At 49.1% G+C, this 21,748-nt stretch overlaps 1 protein-coding gene across 2 annotated transcripts in view; it reads right to left on the bottom strand.

Annotated features, from left to right (window-relative positions):
* The window catches only part of Ippk (inositol-pentakisphosphate 2-kinase), a 45,908-nt gene that overhangs the window by 13,102 nt on the left and 11,058 nt on the right, over positions 1-21,748 (bottom strand). For both annotated transcript variants that reach the window (XM_003468236.5, XM_023564367.2), the window contains 9 exons: positions 20,641-20,736; positions 18,464-18,530; positions 16,957-17,078; positions 15,774-15,863; positions 6,394-6,452; positions 5,150-5,222; positions 3,538-3,811; positions 1,854-2,004; positions 1,344-1,446 (listed from right to left, as the gene is read on the bottom strand). In XM_003468236.5, the coding sequence (XP_003468284.1) occupies positions 1,344-1,446; positions 1,854-2,004; positions 3,538-3,811; positions 5,150-5,222; positions 6,394-6,452; positions 15,774-15,863; positions 16,957-17,078; positions 18,464-18,530; positions 20,641-20,736 (1,035 nt within the window). The remainder of the gene's footprint in view (positions 1-1,343; positions 1,447-1,853; positions 2,005-3,537; positions 3,812-5,149; positions 5,223-6,393; positions 6,453-15,773; positions 15,864-16,956; positions 17,079-18,463; positions 18,531-20,640; positions 20,737-21,748) is intronic.

The raw sequence follows: 21,748 nt of genomic DNA, 5'->3' as shown, positions 1-21,748 counted from the left end.
TGGCCGGGTCCCATGGTGCCACACTGCAGCACTACCGACCATCCAACATTGCAGTGTGCCGTGTGACCACAGCAGCCCCACGATCTTACCCAGATCTTCCATGCCACCACCAGCCAGGCCTTCCCCGGGGATCAGACCTCGCACAGTGCGACCTGGGCTGTGGGAACGGAGCATTTGGCCAGCACCCTCTGAACCTGTGTGCAGTGGTTCTGGGGTGAGTGGGAGCAGTCACTTCTCTGAGATCAGTGCCTGGCAGCTGCACTGTGTCACAAGAGCCTAACGGTACCTGTGTGGCCCTGGCACTGCCACAGCCTCCCTGGCAATGCTCCCGCAGCTGGCTTCCCTGCCCCAACATCTGTGTCCGCAGCCGCACCAGCCACTCTCCAGCAGCAAGGTACGGTCACACGTGGTTCAAAAATGGAAGTGAAATTCAAAGTAACTCGTGTCTATTCAGGAGGAACCTGAAAAATGTTCTGTGGATATATATTTATATTCCCATAAAAAGGAAACAAAATCCTCTTTCTTCTGTTAGAGAAAAGTAGAAATGTGACACTGCTACTTAATCCTAAATTGATGTGCCCTAGCTGGAACATGGGATGCAGCCTGCACTACTTGGTCCCACACAGGGGTTCCAGTGGGACCCACTAGCCCCAAGCAAGCTCTGCCTGCCTCAGCTCACTCCCCTAGTGCCCTGGGCTTTGAGGTTTTGCTCAGCTTCAGCATCCTCCCTCTCCCCCTTTCCCTTTTTTCCCTTCCCCCTCTTCCTCTTGTGCGAAGCTCCATGTAGCAAGAGAAGGCCTTGGGCTCTTCCATGGGCAGGAGCCAGATCACCGTGAGGGCAGTGGGTGGAGGGAGGAGGCAGGGCACCCTTGCTCTGAGAGCAGGCTTCACCCCAGCCTAAGTGTCTCCTACACCCCAGCAGCCCGGTGATGCCACGGCCCCTCTTTGAGTAACATTTTTACAGCATTTTTACAGCACAACACAGAGGGTGACAGTGTAAAATATTCCTAAGAGAAATGGACTCCACAACTACATGGTCACAGTCGAGGCAGGGCTACACACATCTGGGGACGTCTGTGGCAAGGCTGGGGGCCTGTGGACCTCAGAGGGTACTGCTGCGCCATCGAACTGCAGGGCAGCCGGGCTGAGCCCGCTTTAAAGTGGCAAAGGAGAGACGGAGCTGGACACCCATGCGGGCCAAGGCAGAACCAAGTGAGGGGATCCTCCCTAGACACTATGTCCACTGTCATCGGCCCAGGCCACCACTCTTCCTATGGGCACCACCAGGGTAAGAGAGAGAACCCAGAGTCAAGCTAAGAGCTGCATCAGGCCCAGCGGCTCACCTTCGTTAATGCGAAGGCCACTGTGCCATCGTCCTCCGTGGACAGATCGAGCAGCTTCTGGTAAAATGCTTCGTCATAAGGCCCATCTATTTGTAACACTTTTCTAAAGAAACACAAAAAACAAAACAAGATGACAAAGCCACCTAGAAACTGTTTCCTAAAGCAACCATACTCTGTAAGCTTCAGGCCTCAACCCTCCCTCGAGAGCAGGGCCCGAGTGCAAGCCAGCAGGGCCAAGGGTGCAGCCCTGGACCGCAGGGCCAGTGTAGGTCCTGAAAGTGCCAGGCTCCTGAGCAGTCATGGGCAGAAGCCCACTTGGTGGAACAACACTGCCCCCTACCGGCCCAGATCTGACACAGGCCCTGGGAGCTGTGCTCTCTCCCTAGGAACGCCCACAAGGCCTGCATGTGCTGCCTTCCTGAAGCTGGTTGCTTCTGGCCTCATTCTGCCCCCCAACTGGGGCGACCCCAGCCCAGCCCACCCCCACAGTCGTGCCTGCGCCCACCTCACCTCTCCTCGGGAAATTCCTCCAGGTACCGCTCAACCCGGTTGTACAGAGGGTAGAGGCCTTCGATGTCCAGCAGGTCCAACATCTGCACCTGGAGGGTTTTGTACAGAAGACAGCCCTTCGGTAACCCCGACCGCTCTGGGGTGTTTTTTCCTACCAAGAACATCGGGAAAACGAGAGCAGGTTTGTTATCAACGGCGGAAGACTGCCAAGGGAGACGCAGGCCAGCGCAGACCGCAGGGCTCGCCTTGGGCCCCAGCCTGGCGCTGCGGGCAGATGCCACGCCTCTCTCAGAGGGCTCAGGCTACGCCAGGCAGGCCTGAAGGGAAGGCAAGGAGCCCAGGCTCTGCTTTGTGCCCAAGCCTCTCCTCGGAGCACTCTTTAAAGGCCACCACACTCAACCCAGAAGGCCAATGTGATTACATTCACACATACAGTCATAATGACATCCCCCAGTCTGTAAGGTCACAAAGAACAGCTAGGGCTCCATCTCTGGAGTCCAGAGCCATGGGCCACACTGAGCAGGGGTAAGGCCTGGGGCCCCGCAGGGTGAGCTCAAAAATGGGCGTGCAAAGCCACAGCCAGTACTCAAAGCCACCAACCACCCAGAAAGATTCCACAGAGGAACAAAACTCCCTTCAACAGTGGTGCATTCTCTCCACCTGGACGGGCGAGGGCCCAGCCCACCTCCGCCTTGGGTGGAGTGACATCCCCCAGAAGGAACAGCCACTGGGTAAAGGCAGGGCAGGCGCCCCCCGCACAAGCCTGGCGTGGCATTGGCAGCCTGCAGTGCCCTTGTGCTGGGCATCTTGGCCATGACATTCAGAGAATCATGAGGCGGCACTCACACCAGCCCGAGTACTCGTGCAGTAAACCCCACTGTGTGGCCTATGAACACACAAGATCTCACTTGCTAACGAGAATCATGCTCACCAAGAAACAAAGCAGGGTATAAAAGGATGCATGCAGGACAACCTTACTGTTCAACCAAGGCACGCACACAGGCGACACCTGCTCCAGCACTGGCGTCGGAGAACCGAGGACACCCCAGGGACCCAGAAGCAGAACTTCCCCTCGGCCCCAGCCACCGCCCAGGGTATGGGCTGCACTGTGACACAATTACCAAAGCCAAAGCAATACAGATTCACTGCTTGTTTGTGTGTTAACATAGCACTAGGGCCCAAGCTGGGTGAGATGCCAGAGCTTTAGAACTGAGCTACACCTCAAGACCTATTTTTAAAATTCTGAGACAGGGTCAGGAACCCACAAAAAATCCCACAAAATTCATCTGTGCTAAGAACAAGAAGATGTAGAGGGCAGTGAAGGAGGCCAGGCTAAGGGGCTTGTGGTGGCACAGAAGCCAGCTACAAATTCCTCAGGGGACTCTGTGAACCCCAGAGTCACACCCAGTCCCAGGTCAGGAGAAACCATGATGCCTGGGCTTGAGTCTGACTCTTCCACCTGTGGAATCAGGCTCTGGCCTGCTGCATGGAGGATCAAATAGAGGCTGGGAACATTTTGCACAGCACGGAAAGCACACAACACATGGCAGAACTCCCAAGACAAATAGCCAGCTCGCCAGTGTCAAGCAGTGACAAATCTAGCTGAACAGGGAGCCCGGATCGGACCAGGTGGTCCCCAACAGTCCCGAGGCCCCATGACCTGCATGGACGGACCAGATCCTACCTTGGCGGTGGAAGCTCCGGCTGAATGGGCTGGCCTCACAGACAAGCGGGCCCCGGGGCCCTGGCCTCAAGGCCCCTGCCCGGCCCTTGTCCGAGCTGCTCAGCAGCGCCCGCGTGATGACATGCACCAGCTCCCGGACCACAGCCCGTGTGCACTGGGCGCCCCCGGCCAGGCCATTGGAGGGGAAGAAAAAGGGTTTCAGCTGGTGCGCCAACTCCCGCAGGTCAGCCGCTGGGCTCCGGGCACCACCACAGCCGTAAATCAGCTCACCGTTCTGAGGCAGGAGAGAGGAAGACACAGGTCACACAAGCTGGGAGGAAAATCCCTACATGCCTGCCGAGCTGGGCATGAGCCACTGGGTACAGGCCTCAATGGCTGTGCCATCAGTTCCCTCCACCAGGCCTTAGGGCTGAGGGATCCCTTGAGAGCAGGCCGCTCCCTGCAGGTCAGGTGTACAGACACGTGGCAGCCAGGAGCCATGGCTCAGGTAGCAGAGCAGGACAGCAACCACACCCCTTGAGCCCGTATGAGTACTGTGTCACTGGCATGCAGCGCATGGTCACTGGCCAGGCCATGCTGGCTTGGTCTAATAGTGGGGGGGGGGGTGGTGGAGAGGGTGGACAGCACCTTTGCATAGCATAGCTGGCGTCTCCTTGCCTATCCTAGCCCCAACCCCTCGCCTATCCTAACTCTAACCCTCGCCTATTGTTTTGGTCTGTTTTTAGCAAACATAGACTCTAGTCTCTGTAGCAAATTTATCTATTTGCTAAACCCCTGGGTTTCTCATGCTGACTTTTATAGAAGCAGTAAGTGGCAGGTGTGGGTCCCATTGGGTCACGAACCCAGACTTAACACACAGAGGTTTCGAGCAATGCCAAGAAGAAAAGGGCTGCCTGACATTCAGGACTTATATTAGAGATCTGTGAGTCCTTAAAATGAGTTAAAAGTACGTAAATAAAGAAAACCTGCCTTTGAAACGTCTCCCGTTTTAGGACTGGGGAGCAATGTTTCTGCATCAGGGTAGGGCCGTAGAGGACTGCGGACAGGGCTTCCCATGCCAGGCCCCATCCGCCTTCCAGCAGGGAGCACAATCCGGGCCAGGCCCAGGGACCCCAGCTGTGTGTCCAGCATGGGCACCAGGGGGAGCTTCCCTAGTGGAGGCCAGAGTAGCAAAGAGCCAGCCTACATAGCCACACAGATCCAGCGGCAGCAGACGCTGCCTTGTCCCCATGGGCTCCCCAGTGGGGAGTGCAGCCTGGAGGGTGTGGGGCTCTGAACTACATGGCCTCATGACCAGGATGGAAACATGGGAGTGCACATCACCACACCCCATGGAGCAGGAGAGGACAGTGCCTCCCTGTCATACTTCAGAGCGGGGGTCAAGATCTCATTGTCCCCATGGGGACATCACAGCCCCCTGCAGATGTACACTTGTAGATAGGGGTGCAGGACAAATAGGGCTGCAGGATACAGTGCAAAGCCAAGGACAGCGCGAGGACCCCAGGCAACACCACTGCAGTGAGGCCAGGCCCAAGGTGGCCCGGCGACACCCCAGCCACACAGACACTGATCAGGGCAGACATGCACAGTGCCACACACAGTCCCAGCTCACCTTAAATATCTTCAGGTTGTTCTGTGCCTCGTGCAGCAGGCTCTTCAGGGCAAAGTGCATCCTCTGCTTGTTTCTGCAGGGCAAACACAGACATGATTTCCAGGCAGGCAGGCCCCATCCCCCATGGCCATCCCCAAACTTCCAATAGTGGCCTCCCTTCACCTTGGCCCCAAACACGAGGGGCTGCAGAGCAGAGGGACCCAGACCGAGGTGGGGTGGGCAGGACGCCGGGACAATAGGAAGGGGGACCCTGGAGCACCTGCCCAATCCCAGCCAGCACTCACCGCCCTGGCACCCCATTCCTGTCCCCGACTACCCCCATGGAGCCCACAGGAACCCAGGGGCCAGCCCCCACCCCCAGGATGCCAAGCTCTGCCCGGGGCTACCATGGCAGCAAACCCCACAAAGGCACCGACCCCATGACCTGCACCAGGCTTGGGAAGGCCCCGTTCTGGGCACTGCAGGGAGAGCTCCCCTCCCCATCCCAAGTTCTCACAAGTTTTAACTCAACAACCTGTCTTTATTCTTGCTGCTTCAAAACAGCCCAGGGAGAGGGTGGATCAGCATAGGACTCCTCAAGCCCACTGCCTTCCACGCAATACCCTTGAGGCCTGGCCTGGGTGACCTCACTCCACTTCACCACATCACCTGAACTTCACAACCCCCAAGGCAGCTGTCTGCTCTGGAAGGCCTGCAACAGTCTCAGACTGAGAGCACTGACTGCCGGCCAATAGGCCGGCCGGCCAACCAGCCAGCCACCTGGGCTTAGCACTGCTAGCAGGCTCCCAGGGAACAAGAGGAGGCTGGAAAAGGCCCGACACACGGGCCTGCGCCTGCCCAGCCCGCTGGCACTGCAGCCCTGTGCTAAGGGATGTCCCCAGCTCCCCACGGGCCTCCTCACCCCAAGGGGCTGTGTGTGGGCCTGGAAGGCTGCGAGCCTGGCTGGCAGGGAACAGGAGCCTGCCCTGGCTGCCCGCTTTCCTGAGCAGACCTCAAGACAATCACTAAGCCAGAAGCAGACAGAAAAGCCCTGATCGGCTGCCTCAGAGAAAGGGCTGCACAAGATGGTGAAGGTCAGGACCCCCAGAGTCCACAGCATTGCCTCCCCCTCATGCTCACCCCAGCTCAGCTCAGTTTACTAGTGCCCTCACCATCAGCAGGGCACCCCAACATCTTACAGAAAGCCCTGGCCCACCTCCCAGGGCACCACCCCCTCCAAACAGCAAAGCAAAAGTGCCACTTACCCTGAGAAGAGATCAAGGGGACAGTATTTACTTATCTGCTTCCACTTTCCAGTTGCCACCTGTGAAAACACCAACATGAGGGCATCAAACGACTGGCTGTCTGTGACCACAGGGCCGGCACCAGCACACAAGGAGGCTGCAGGCATGCCAAGGGGGACCCCAGGCAACACCACTGCATCCGAGGAAACTGAGCGGCCAGTTCAGGGACACGCATTACTACAAGCTCAGAACTTCCTTGGGCAGTGAGGAAACTGGCAAGCACCTGAAAATTTCATGGCTAAACTTTGAAAATGAAACTGATGTAACTTTAAAGTTATAATACCTAGTCACGGAGAAGGCACTGTTAACAAGTAATTTCGGATCACCGCTGGGACTGTCTATGGGCACAACCTTCTTGGTAACCATCGAAATGCAAGATGTGCAGGTCCCCTGGCTTAGCAAAACTATCAGAAATCTAGAAAAACTAGCACAGGTGCAAGTCTGTAATCCTAGCACGTGGAAGGCTGAGGCGGGAAAACTGCCATGAGTTTAAGGCCAGCCTGAACTACATAGCAACACCTCGTCTCAAGAAGGAAGGAAGGAAGAAAAGAAAAGAAACAGAGAGAAAGAACAGGACAGGACAGAGACAAGAGAGAGATGGGAAGAGAGGGGAGGGGAAGGAAGGAGAAGGGGAGAAAAACAAAACTAGCACAGGGCAAAAAAGATACAGAACAAGATGTTCAGTGCAGATTACTAATACCAAAATCCTAGAACCAAAAAAGGTCATTGTGAGTGGAGAAGGGACTAAACTCTCTTGGGGCCTGGCAAGCAATCTATTAAATGAAGGAATGGGTAAGACATGCAGCCTCTCCCAGAAAGAGGTAGGACTAAGATTAACCTAGATTTATTCAACTGGCAAAACAGTGCAGACAATACGATGTCATGTTTTGCTCTTAAAAACAAAGTGTGGGGCACAGACGATAGCTCAGGGGCAGAGCACTTGCCTAGTACACAAAGCCCTGGGTACAATCGCCAGCACCTTAAAATAAATAAATAACTTATTTTTTAAAAAGTATGTTTCCTGAAAAAGACTTAGGATATACAAATAACCACCAGGGATTATTTTAATGAAAAAATTTAGCACAATAAACACACATGGCATGAACCTATCTCATCTTCTGAGTATACACACACCCACGTGCCCCCCCCCCACACACACACACACGAAGAGGCTTCGGCTCATCCCTTATAAATATCCATCTTCACAGGAAGGAACCCGGAAGGTCCCACCTACCCTAACCAGGGCTATCGTGCTTTCCTCACACCGGCCCACCCCACATCCTTTAGGGAGCACCATTACCTTGCTTTTTCCTTTTTTACTCAGCCCAAGCTCCCTCTGCAGAGCTAGTTTCCCCCTCACTTTTCACTATTACTTGTTCAAATAAACTGTGTCACCACTTTTTGCTCATTTCATTCAATTCTTTGTTCAAGATGAGAAGAACCTAGACTCTAATGTCAGAAGGACAGATGAGCAACATAAAACCTGGTAATGTTTAACTGATGAGCCACTAGGAGATGGAGCTACCTGGTAAAAGCTGCCTCACTCATAAGCTAACAGAACTAACTATATTTTGCACTTTAAAAAAACCCAACTTGCCTGGCATGGTGGCTCATGCCTGTAATCCCAGCACTTGGGAGGCTAAGGCAGGAGGATCCTTTCGAGTTTGAAACCAGCCTGGGCTACAAAATGAGCTGAAGGCCAGTCTGAACTGCACAGAGACCCTGTCTCCAAAAAAAAAAAAAAAAAAAAAAAAACCCTCTTCTAGCTGGGCATGGTAGCATACAGCTGTAATCCCAGTACTCAGGGGCCGAAAGCTACAAATTTGAGGCCAGCCATGGGCTCCATACAAAGATCCAGTCTCAAAAAACCATTTTATAAGCTCAGCATGGCTTTTGCATGAGAAAACTAACAAAAAAAATTATTAAAATCAAAAATTTAGAACTCTGCAAAACGACCAAAGGTTTGCAAAACTTTAAGGAGAAAAAAATTGGGGGCCAAATACAAGTAGCAGCATGCATTTCAACGCTTTACACTGTTCTTGTCTCCATCCCCAGCTCTAGCTCCAAAGGACCATGAAACCAAATGCCAGGATCACAGTGAAACCAGCAGCTGGCAGCTGCCACAGAGGGGACCAGACTGGCCAGAAGCACCTCCAAAAGCTCTTCTTCTCCAGCAGAGGCTATGACCTGCCTGTCTCGCTGTTCCAGAAGGTTCTGCCACCAAGGCTGTCTTTACTGGCCTGGAGCAGAGCTCCCTCCGTGCCAAGAGGCCTTTTATCCACGGGCATTTGTCAAAAACAAATCTAGAGGCCATTCTGCATCTAATTTCATGGCTTCCTGAGACAGCAGGTTTTTAGGTCACCTAAAGCTGAAACAGCACAAGCTGAGTGGTGAGACCTAGAGAGTTCTGAAAGCTCCTGCAATGGGATAGAGAAGGGTCCAGCAGCCCTACCCTTTCCCAGAGCTGAGCTGAAGCTGCTGCTGAGTCTTAAGTGGGCTCCACCCTGCACACAAACACTGAAGAAAGTCTCTATCAAACCTGTAGCTCCCAGTGCCAGTGCCAGAGAGTTCTGGGACACCATGATGAGGACACAGACTTTGAAAACTTAGAAAATTTGCTAACCAAACCATAACAACTACAGACAGCAAAAATAAAATATAAAGAGACATAGGATCTAATTTTCACAGTAGTGACACTATATTTTTTTTACATTATATTATTTAAAGTGCCCATTTTCAAAGTATCACCACAAAACATGTGATTAAAAAAGGCAGCAATCAACACATTGTCCATGGGAGAAGCGCAGAAGCGCAGAGGTAAGCCCTACTAAACAAGAACTAAATCAACTATTTTAACATGCTTACAGAAAAAGGAAGTAATACTGTCTTTAAAAGTAGAGAGTATTGTGAGTTCCTAAGTTCGATCCCCAGTACCAAAAATAAAATGAATAAGTAAAATTAAAAAAATAGAGACCATCAAGCCAGCAGTGGTGGCACACACCTGTAATCCCAGACTCAGGAGGCTGAGGCAGGACTGCCATGAGTTCAAGGCCAGCCTGGACTACATAGGAAGTTCAAGGCAGCCTGGACTACACAGTGGGACCTGGTCTCAAAACAATAGCCAGGGATATAGCTCAGCAGCACAGCACGTGCCTGGCAAGTGCAAGGTCATGAGTTCAATCGCTGGTACCAAAATATAAAAATAAAAAAAGGAAACCAATAAAGGAAGGAAGGGAGAGAAAGAGAGAAATCATAACACTGCCCAAAACCAAAAATTAAAACAATCTGTTGGTTGTAACCCTAACCTGGAAGAAACACTAAGGGAAGGTTTACGGGTTAAATTGAGAGGATAGCAGACAGAAACTTGATGCACATGAAGAGAAGTACATTGATAAATATGATAAATATATGTGGGATGATTTAAAAAGTGGGTTTTAAATTTTTAATATTTATTATAGTAAAGGTCACTGCCATTAACCCTCTCAAAATGCTCCTCTCCTTGCTTCGAGCACGCTCATCCCAGAAGCCATCCGGAAGTCCCCCTTTGTGAAGTATGATCAAAAGCACAGTGAAAGCCAGGCGTGGTGGCTCACGCCTGTAATCCCAGGACTTTGGCGGAGGCAGGTTCGAGACCAGCTGAACTACAAAGTGAGCTCAAAGCCACCCTGAACTGCATAGAGAGACCCTGTCTCAAAAGACAATTAAAAAACACACACACACACACAGTGAACACTGCTGCCTAGTGGCATCCAATGTAAAGATGCACTGGTGGAAAACATGACCACGGGTCCTCATCCTCCTTACTCCCTAGATCTGGCACGTGTGACTTCTGGCTCTCCCCAAAGTCAAAGTGACCGTGACAAATAAACATTTTTAATCATCTCTGGACATCAAAGCATCCATAGCAGGACAACCACGGGCCCGAGAAAGAACTTCCAGAACTGCTTTAGCAAGTGGCAAGAAGAACCGGGAAAGCATAAAAGGATTAATAGCAATGTGTCCTTTAGGATAATAATTTTTCATTTAAACTCTGCCTGTTGTGCAATGACAACTACATGAGACAAAAACTACAACTCTGCAGTGACAAGTATACACTCTGAAAGGTGTGACTTACATGAAACAACAGCACAAAGGAAAGGTGGCGAAGAGCAAAAGCTTCTGTGCACCACAGCGCTACCTACAGTGGAGTTAACAGGAAGGCAGAAAACTACGCGCTGAAGGACCTGCCGTGTCCCGGAACATACTCTGCCCAGCAGTGGTACACGTTCTACCAAAGGGAACGTGCACTGCCTCAAGAGCAAAACTTACGTTGACATAAAACAAGCCTCAATCAATTCACCAAGTGAAATCAGGCAAACAATGGTCTCCAAACACAATGGAATGAGATAGAAAATTAATGACAAAATGAAATTTGAGACACCTGCAGATGTGAAAACTGAATGTTCTTACTCACTAGTGGGTCAAGGAAACCAAAAAAGAAATCAGAAAATAAGATAAATAAAAATTAAAACACAACATACCAAAACTTACGGATTAAGAGAGAGTCATTAGAGTAAACTCAGAATAACATCTATATAAGAAGGGCTGGGTGCAGTGGCACACACCTGTAATCCCAGCTACTTGGCAGGCTGATGCAGGAGAATCACAAGTTTGAGGCCAGCCTGAGCCTCTATTTTATTCAAAATAAAAATAAGAAGGCTTGTGATGTAACTCAGTGGTAGAGCTCTTGCTTAGCTTACACAAGCTATGGATTCAATATAGACAGACAGGTGGACGGATAGACAAACAGAAAGAAGTCTAAATCAATAACCATACTACTTTAACAAACTGAAAGATCAACAAATTAAACCTAAAGCAACCACAGGAAGAAAACAGTAAAGATTAGAGTGGAGACAAATAAAGTAGTAAATAGGGGATAAGATGGAGAAAACACAACAAAAGCTGTTTCTTTGAAGACACCAAATATGACACAAAACTTTTGTCAGGCCATCAAGAAAAGAGGAACCAAATTACTAAAATCAAGAATGATAAAAAGGATGTTACTACCAAGCTTGCAGAAATAAAAAGGAATTATCAAGAAATACTATGATCAATTGTACGCTAAAAGATTAGACAAAATAGACAGATTCCCAGTAGCACGCAACTACAAGCTGACTAAAGAAATACTTTCTCAACAGATAACAAGAAACTCTGAAATAAAATAAACCTTCAACATAAAACTCGGAACCAGATAGCTTCAAAAGTCAATGCTATCAAATATTTAAACTGGAATCAATTCCAACACTCAAATTCCCCTCTACAATAACAACAACAAAAAAGATAGTGAAGGGAGTGAAACACTTCTTAACTCATCCCAGGAAGCCAGTTATCATAGTGGGACAAAAGGGAGACAAAGACATCATTAGGAAAGAAAACCACACACCAATCTCCCTCACACTTCAAAAATTCTCAACAAAAACTAAGGGGGAAAAGCACCATAAAGGGAGTATACACCATCATGACCAAGTGGAACTTATCTGAGAAATGGCCAAGCATTAAAAAAAAAAAAAAAAATCACTCAATACACCAGAGAGAACAAATGAATACACTTCACGAGCTCAGAGCTTATCTCAACAGATACAAAACAAGCATTTCAAAAAGTTCTGCATTTTTTAGGGGTTTAAATTTGTTTTTTCAAAAATAATATTTATAGGGGCTGGGGATTTAGCTCAGCGGCATAAGCGCCTGCCTTGCAAGCAGGCAGTCGTGAGTTCAATCCCTGGTACCGATAAAAAGACAAAAAATAATAATAATAATAATAATATTTATAAAAAACCCACAGCAAACATCACACAACTAAAGGTTCCTAAGATCAGGAAGAAAACAAAAGACATCTGCTTGCAATACCTCTATGCAACACTGCCTGCCAATTCCAGGAGGGCAATCAGGGAAAAAAAGAAAAGGCGTCTGTGCTGGAAAAAGGGAAAGCTCTGTGAACACTAATAATGTACACAGATAATTTAAGAACTCACAAAAATTAGAGCAACTGAAGTTCAGTTAGGTACGAATCAATAAACAAGCAACTGTATTTCCCAACCCACACCCATTAAGATGGCCACTATCTGAAAATAAGAGAAAATAACAAGAGCTGGCAAAAGTGTGAGAAAACTGGAGCCCCTGTGCCCTGTTGACAAGACTATAAAATGCCAACACAATAAAAATATACTATGGAAGTTCCTCATAATCAAAAACAGAATTACCACATTATGACCTGGACCTGAAATGCCCACTAGAACCCATGTGCTGAAGGCGTGGCTGCCAGTTGGTGCACTTTGGGGGAAGTGACTAAATCACAATGGCTCTGTCCTCATCGTGTGAATTAAGCCACGGTATGGTCATGATTTGACGGCATTACTGGGAATGACAGAAACAGGAGGTGGAGCCTGGCTGAAGGAAATGGGTTACGGGCCTGTGGCGTTGGGGACTGTACCTGGTCCCTGGCCCCTTTCCTTTCTGACTCTGTTACCTTCTCAGCATCCTGGCCAATGTGAGGTGAGCAGCCTTCCATGACCATACTCTTCCACCATGATGCTTCTGTCTCAATACAGGCCCAACAAAAGCAATGCAGCCAGCCAAGCGTGGACTGAAACCTCTGAAACCATGAGCCAAAATAAACCTTTCTTCCTTTAAACTGCTGTTCTAGGTTTAAAAAAAAACAAAAAAAAAACTGACTCACACACTATATGATGCAGTAGTTCTACTACTCCTGGGTGTTCACACAAAAGCACCAGAAGCAGATAAAGTCTTACTCGTAACTGCCGAAAGGTAGCAGGGCATCACCAGGTGGCCATCAGCAGGCGAAGGAATAAACAAAACCCAGAATACACACGTAACAGGATGGTGTTACCCAGCCTTGAAAGGAAGGAAATTTTGACAAGTGCCACAACACGGATGAACTTTAAGAATGCAGGGGTAGCTAGGTTTACAGACTTAACTTGTTTTATGATTACGGCTGTGTCATTTGTATCACCTAAGGCGAAGTGTGCAAATGAAAGTAAATTTTTGCTCAACAATGTTGTTTGTGAACCAAGTTATTACTGTATTATGGTAAGGAATATATACAAATTGCAAGAAGACAAATACCATATAATTCCATTTATATGAGGTATGTAGAGTAGACGTTCATAGATACTGAAGTAGAATGGTGTTTGCTAAACACTAAAGGACAGAGGGAATAAGGATATAATTCTACCCACATGATCTGAATTTATACAGTTTTTCAATGTTCCAAGTCTGTTTTTGCCAAACTGAAAAAAAAACTAATCCTTAAATTCCTATGTAATTTTAAGGGGCCCCCAAGCACCAAACCAATCTGAAACAGAAGAAAAGCTGGAGAATCACACTTCCCAATTTCAAAATACATTACAAATCTGCCGTTATAAAAGGCTGGTTCTACAGAATGGTCTGCACTGTCAGTATTGGAGTGTCTGCATTTTATGCGGTGATTTTGTAACTTTAACAGCTGTTTCTAAGAGGATAATATGTAACTTATCAACTAGTAATTTCTTAATTTTAACATTTTTCTTTGAAATTCTGTATTCTACCCTTTCTTTTGGTTTTGTCTTGTTTTTTTTTTCTTTAAATAAACTTTAAAAAATTAAAAAAATAAAAAAGGCTGGTTCTGACATAAAGACACACAGACCACAAAAATAGAATACAGAGCCCAGAAATAAACCCTCACCTACACAGACAAAAGACCTTCGGCTAAGGTGCCAGGACAGTTACCTGGAGGAAAGGATAGTCCTTTCCACAGAGGCTGGAAAACCAGGTATCCACATGCCAAAGAAGGAGGTCAGATATTCACATAAAAATTAACTCGAAAGAGATCAAATACCTAAAAATAAAACATAAAATTCTTACACGAAAACATGTAAGTGGCTGGGGATACAGCTCAGTAGGACAGTGCCTGCCTGGCAGATGCAAAGTCCTAAGTTCTATTCGCAGAACAAAAAAAGAAAAAGAAAATATAGAAGAAAATTTTTATTATGTTGGATCTAGTCATGACTTATTGGATATAAGATCAAAAGCACAGTCAACAAATGAAAAAAATAGACAAAATGGATTTCATCAAAATTAATTTTTTCAGCAAAGGCTACTACTATCTACAGAGAATAAAAAGCAACTCAGAATAACACAAAATATCTGCAAAACATCATTTACCACAGAAGATATTAAAATATATAGACAATGCTATAACTCAACAATAAAAAGAAAGAATTTAAAAATGGGCAAAGGACTTCTGAGGAGACATTTCTCCAAAGAAGATAAAAACGACCATAAGCACATGAGCAGCATCACTAGCATTAGGAAAATACCTCTCAATACCAATGCACACCTCTGAGGGTACCTCTAATCGCAAAAAAGGATAATAACAACGTGAGTGAGAAGAGATCGAACATTCACACACTGCTGGGAGGAATATAAAACAATTCAGTGTGGTAGAAAAGAGTTCGGTGGTTCCTCAAAAAGCTAGACACAGGATTACCTTGGGATTCAGCTATTCTACTTCTAGGAAGTTACTCAAGGGAACTGAAAACAAGAACGCAAACAAGCACACATCCATGAATGCTCACAGTAACCAAGAGGCAGAAAGAATCCAGATGTTGGCACTTCATCCAACAAAAGGATTGATAAACCAAATATGCCACATATTCACACAAAGAAATAATGTCTGAATAAGGAAAGCCAAAAAGGGAAAGAAGGGCTGACACATACCCCAACATGGCTGAACCTCAAAAACACTAGCAAATGAGAAACAGCCAGCCACAAAAGGCCCGTTAGTGTATGATTCCCTTTCTGTGAGACATCCAGAAGTGGAAAAGCACAGAAACAGAAAGCTCGGCACTGGCTGCCAGGTGCAATGGGGAAGGACTGCTGAGAGAGACAGGGGTCGCTCGTGAGGTGATAAAAAAGTTCTGAAGCTGGATAGAAGTGGTGGCCCTAAAGATACTCATTAAAACCCAAAATTATATGGTCAAAAGAGGAAGCTTGATGATCTGCAAATGATACCTTAATTTAAGGGGGAAAAAAAGTGGTGATCTCAGCACTCAGGAGGCTGAGGCAGAAAGATCACTGTGAGTTCGAGGCCAGCCTAGGCTACATGAGTGAGTTCAAGGCCAGCCTGAACTGCAGAGTGAGACCCTGTCTTCAAAAAATAAACATGTAAAAACAAATAAATAAATAAAATAAAAACCAGTGGACATAAGCTACTTCTGAAGTAAAACATCAGTAGGAAACGTCCCCATTTTCTTTTATTCTTCCCAGAGGAAGGAGCAGCCCACCTAAACCCCAGCTCTTCTCACCTTGAGGTGCTGGTGCATGCAGTAGCGACACACCTTATGCTTCATCTCATGGGTGACACTGCTCGAGAAAGGAATGAACCCACATTTTGGCTGTAAGATAAACAGAAAAGGAAGGAAAAGCATTTAGGGGAAATCACACACCATTAAGCAGACACACTACTAACTGCAAGACGACAAAAGGTGCCGGGGGACTTGCTTCTTCTCCAGCTCCCTGCAGGGTGGATGCTTCCCCACCCACCATGTCACACACACCTCTGCCCTGTGTCCTCACAGAATGCGCCTGGCAGCCTGGGAGGAGTGCAACAGGACCAGGGCTCCCTACTGGGGAAGCACAGGCATTCTTTCTGCTGACAAAAGGCAGCCTGTCCATCTGATAGTTGCTTGGCTTGCAGAAAGTCAGGGAATTCAGCTGCCTTCTAAATGCCATATCCTCTGAGCACATGCAACACAATGCCTACACTCAGGGTCAGGCTGCAGAACGTGGCTGGGACACAGAACATCCAGCCAGCCAGCCAGTGACCTGCCCCTGAGGGTCCCAAGGTGTAAGCGCTCAGGCCAAGGGCGTGATGCAGGGGTCACCGCGTCATGAGGCTGAGAGAAAGGGGACACTAGCCAGGCATTCAGGGAGGTTTTCTGAAGGGCGCAGGGCAGATACCCTTGAAGGGAAAGCTGAAGCAAGTGGGCCTGGCGCTTCTGCAGCTCCTCCTGCCTGTGCCAGACAGCACACCTGACCCTTGACTATGACTCTCAAGGGCTCTGAGGGCACACTGGCCTCTGGGCCTGCAGGAGAGTCCCTAAGCAAAATACAGAGTCTCCACCTACAGGGCACCTCAAGGCAGGTCCTCAGCACACTGAGCGGTGGCCAAAGGCCATGGTAGCTGGAGGAAATGGGGAGGAGACAAGGAAGCTGTGCGAGATGCTCACTGAGAGAAAAGAACCCCACGTGCTTCCCACTGGTGACTCCTGACCAGGCCTCACACCAGTCTAGCTGTGCAGGGTAGGTATCCCCACCGTCAGCACCCAGGAGTAAGCCCAAATTTGGGATTTGGAGCTGTGAGGGGACCCAAAGAATGTGGGAAAAGGGGCAAGCTCTGGAGGGCAGCAAAGCAAGCTCAATATCTGAGAAGGGGCTGCACGGCACACTCGGGCACCTTTCCCTCTCCCCACACCACAGGAGCTTCACCTTAATCTCCACACACAGAATGGGCCGGTGCTCTGCAATGCAGTAGGTCTGGAGTCTGGTGAGGTTAGGAAGGCACATAGCGTAACCACTGAGTGTGTCCAGGTCCTTGTCACAGCGAGACTCTGAAAGACAGGGCGCAGGCCACACCTAAGGGTCAGAGAAGCGTAAGCACCCCTTCAGTGACAGACCTAGCCTTGTGCTTGCTCCGAGAGGCCACTCTGAACCTAGCGAAAGCCTCATCTTCGCCTGGGGACCTTGGGATCTACAACAGTAATATAAAGTGACTCACGCCAGGCCAGGTGCAGTGGGCCACACCTGTAACCCCAGCCCTCAGGAGGCAAAGGCAGAACAGTGAGTGTGAGGTCAGCCTGGGCTACATGGGAGGCCTGGACTGCGCAGCAAGATGCTGTCACCAAAAACAACCACAAAACAGTGGTTTACGGCCAGCCCTAGGCAGGTGCTCTCAGCTCTGGGCACAGGCAGGCAAGCAGTCAACCCCACCCTGCATGTCTCTGAGCCCTGGTAATAGCTCTAAACACTACGGCTTCTTGGTGGCCACCCTCATGTCATGTCTGCTTGGTGAAGGAACAAAAGCAGCCCACAGGGCCCAGTGGGAGAGGATCCTGAAATCTCCAGACTCTGCCCCTGCGCCTTTTCCCTAGGCTGCTGTCATCTTTGTCCTCCAGCTGTACTGAACCACAGCCATGAGAGTAACGCTGAGACTTAGTGTCCTTCTAGCAATTAAAAACCTGAGGATGGCCTTGGAGACCTCCAAATTTGTCAGAAGTGAGGAAGTGAGGAAGTGAAAAAGTGAGGACGCCTCGGGAATGATCCCCTACTTCTGTGACTCCCTCAGCCCAGGAACTGGGTGTGGGAGAGGCGGCTGCAGGCCCTACCTTTCCCTCAGACTTGGGCCTTTCCTTGATGCAATGCCTAGACACTGCCTCGGTGGACTGAGCCAAACAAGGCAAGGCTTCCCTCTTTCACCCCCAACAAGCCTCTTTCCTCATCCTTACCACAAGCGGCAGCATGGTTCTTCTCACTGAAGTCCTAAGGCTTCAATTATGATTACAAAATGAAACAGGGGTGCTGAGCAGCATGCTGGCCTCTGTCCACCTTTGCGGACAAAAGGATTGGAGCCCAGATACAACCTGTGTCTCTACCTCCTCTGCCACAGCACAGAACCTGCAGCATGAGGCTGGCTCCTCCCTACCCCAGCCAGACCTCAAGCCCTGTTTGCTTTCATTTCTTGATCCAGTCAGGAAGGAATCCCACAGTGGCCAATTCTGCACTACGTCTTGATCAGTAACCGGGGAGTGGGGGGCACCTCATTCTAGACCACCAGAAAGTTCAAGAAAGGTGAGCATGGGACTGGGAGGGGATAATGAAGTTCTGGCCATAAAACTGCTGAAAACTGCTTGTACCTAACATCAGTGATCACTTCAAATACTTTTCAAATGGGATTTTTAAAATCAGAAATAATATTCATAACTTAAGAAATACTTACCTGGTCTTTCAGACTGTATCTTTAAACATAACTGTTTCACAAACTCTAAAGGCAGCTGAACAACTTCCTGTAAGAAAACACGAAATAATGTGGGTTGCACAAGAAGACAGTTAATGTCATAGAGCTGTGCACCTAAGCACAGTTAAAATGGCAAATTTCACATTATGCGTATTCCAGCACACACACACAAATGAGTTTAAACAATTCGGCATTTGACCAGCTCTCCCCAAAGCAGCCAGGTGCCACCGTGGGGGGAGCAGCCGCACCACTATAGAAGGCCTGGAGGTCACACATCCATGCACACAAAGCAGGGGCCAGGGGCAGTTGGAGGGCCACATTAAGACTCCCGCAGACCCTCAGACAGCCTCAGACAGTCTCACACTGCCACCTGGAAAGCAGTTCAGGGGCCACAGAGTTGCTATCCATGAGTGAGCTGGTCACAGGGTACCTGCTGGCTGATGGCCAGCCTTCCTCTCTACTTGACTGTTCCCTGGCAATCTCCCAAATGAAAGGGATTCAATTTAAGAAATATATCACCTTCCCTGACTTTCTGGGTTTTCAGAGTAGCAGAATTATGACCTCTAAACCTTCCTCAAAGAGACACAAGCAGCCTGCCTGATATTGCCCACAGGAGGCTTGCCCCTCCACCAGCCCTGCCTGTGCTGTCCTCTCTGCTCCCTGCCTGCCACACTTGTCTCGCTTGTGATTTTCCTAGTTACAAAAACAAGCTATATATGCTGCTGCTAGGAGAGGCACAAAAAATCTCAGTATACAATCGGGTAATCTGAAAGGAAGGAAGAGAGGAAATGTAAAAGTCCCAAAATTCCCAATCTCAAGGTGTCTCACACTTGCTGCACTTTAAAGAAAGCGAAGGTTCAAAGGAGCAAATATCCACCCTAATCCAGTGTACATGAGAACAATGATAAGAACTGCACAGAAGGCTGGACATGGTGGCCATGCCTATAATCCCAGCACAAGGCCATCACAAGCCTGAGCCCAACCTGGGCAACTTAGTAACTTAATGAGACCCTGTCTTAAAAACAAAAAGGCCGGGGCTGGAGATTTAGCTCAGCAGCATCGAGCGCCTGCCTTGCAAGCAAAGCAGGCAGTTGTGAGTTCGATCCCTGATACCAATAAAAACGAAAAAGACAAAAAAAAAAAAAAAAAAAAAAGAAAGAAAGAAAGAAAGAAAAAGACAAAAAACCAAAAAGGCCAGGAATATAGCTCACACCCCAGGTTCAACCCCCAATACCCCCTCCCGCCCACACACACACACACACACAGAGACACAGTGCACAGCTGGGGACACAGTACATACACAGGTCTGGGGCCACACATACAAAGACCTCCCCACGCTACTGCCTGCTTGAGTCCACAGATACCCTGAGATTCTTCTAACAACTTTAAACTGCTCATTTTATAAGAAGGCTGCCTGCATCTTCTTCAACATACCATACCTACAGTGCCACCCACCCAACCAGCCCTGGGAGCAGGTAGGGGCCAGGCTGTGGCTCATCACAGAGGCCAACTGTGCCTTGTCCATGATGGAACACTGTGCCTGACAAGCTGACATACTGTGCCTGCAGGCAGGGGCAGGGTGGCCTGCCTAGGCAGCTGCCCAGGGTTGGGCACTCTGCGAGAATCCTGCCAGGGCACTCACCTGAAGGAAAGCAAGCTGGGGATCACTCTGGCAGGCATCCTCACAAGGAGGAGAGACACTGAGACCCTTCACACCAGGGCCAGACAGAACCAAACCCACTGCCAGAGACAGTTGTGGTCCTTCAGTCAGTGTGACAAGCAGTGACTCATCCCTGGGTCCATGGCCATATTCCTCTCTACAAAGTCACTCAGCCAATGGGCTGGGACTCCCTGTGTTCCCCAGGCTGCAGGACAGTGGACACAGCTGCCCCTTCCAGCTCAAGGACAACGTGAACACCCTCACCAAGCAGCGCCCCCAACTGCCCCACAGGGAGAAGAGCAGGTTCTCCCTGGACCTTGTTGTCCTCAGCTAGAAAAGGAGACTCTCAGCATCCACCTGGCTGCTGCAGGTGAGCAAACCCCTCAGAGCCTCTGACGGTATCAAAGTCATCATTTCGCACAATGTTTCCCACAACCGACCTGCAGTACTGTGGACAGGGAACTTGTACACGATTGAGAAATGAGTAAAAGTCACTTACCCCACAGTGCACACAGTTCTCCCCCAAAAACTCTTTCATGACATTTCTGCCGAAGTCCACTATGTCCTGCAGGTGCTGAAATATCTCTTCTGAGGTCTATGAGAGACAAGCACAAGATGAGCTCAACACGGACCTGGTAAGAAGCCCCCAGAAGGTCCCCAAAACCCCCAAGAGCCAGCGCAAGCGCAGGAGCATCCAAGCCACAGTTGAGCAACAGCCCTCAGCCTGAGCAAGGCCCCCTAGGGCCCCCCAGGACTCCTGCCCCAGGCCTGTCCCCTCACTCCCTCCTCCTCCCAGGAGCCCCACTCCCACCAACACGCCCTCTGAGGAGCTTTAGAGACCTCAGGTCCAGAAGGGGTCAGGTGTTTGGACAGAGAATAAAGTGTTTCCTCCTTCATCAAGAGGTTTTACAAGGGTCAGTACACAGGTGAGACTGATGGAAAATCACTCCTGTTGTCACTATATCCCAAAGGTGAGAAAGGCAAAGGACTGACAGTGGGTCACTCCCAGGAGAGTCACACATACAGAGGCTGGCTAGAACTCACTGCACCAGCAGGTCTGCTATACATCTGGGGTTTTGTCCAAGATGGGCCGGAAGGCACTCAGCACTCAGCTTGAGCTCAGAGAGCCCCAGGACTGAGCAGTGACCCTGTGTCTTCACGGTCCCTGGAGAACCCACTGCCTGTACCTGGCTATGACCTGCATGGCTATAAAGCATGTGCAGATGTCCTGTGGCTCCTGCAATGGGATCACATCAGTCAGACTTGCCAGAAAGGCCCAGAACATAATCAATGGCCCCACACGACTGTTAGAGCTGCTGACAAAAAACTTGTCCAGGGCCAGGGGGGTAGCTCAGCAACATAAGCACCTTCCTGGCAAGTGCAAAGTCCTGAGTTCAACTCTTGGTACCCCAAAAAAAAGTTTGTCCAGGCAATAGCAGTGGCAGCACAAGGTCTCCAACAAAGCAGCTGCATCCCAACGTGCTGCTTACAGAGCATGTGCAGCAAACGCTGCCTGGGAAGGAAGTGGGGTGGGTATGGGTGAATGCTGCAGTCACTAAGCAGAGGGGACAGAGGCGGCAGAGTCACTGGGACACGTCCTACCAAAA

Source organism: Cavia porcellus, unplaced genomic scaffold (assembly GCF_034190915.1).
Source record: "Cavia porcellus strain 051 isolate PalLab524CR breed Dunkin Hartley unplaced genomic scaffold, mCavPor4.1 scaffold_17, whole genome shotgun sequence".
NCBI classification, from domain to species: domain Eukaryota; kingdom Metazoa; phylum Chordata; class Mammalia; order Rodentia; family Caviidae; genus Cavia; species Cavia porcellus.
The sequence above is the reverse complement of the archived record's forward strand: the minus strand, read 5'-3'. Positions and strand labels throughout refer to the sequence as shown.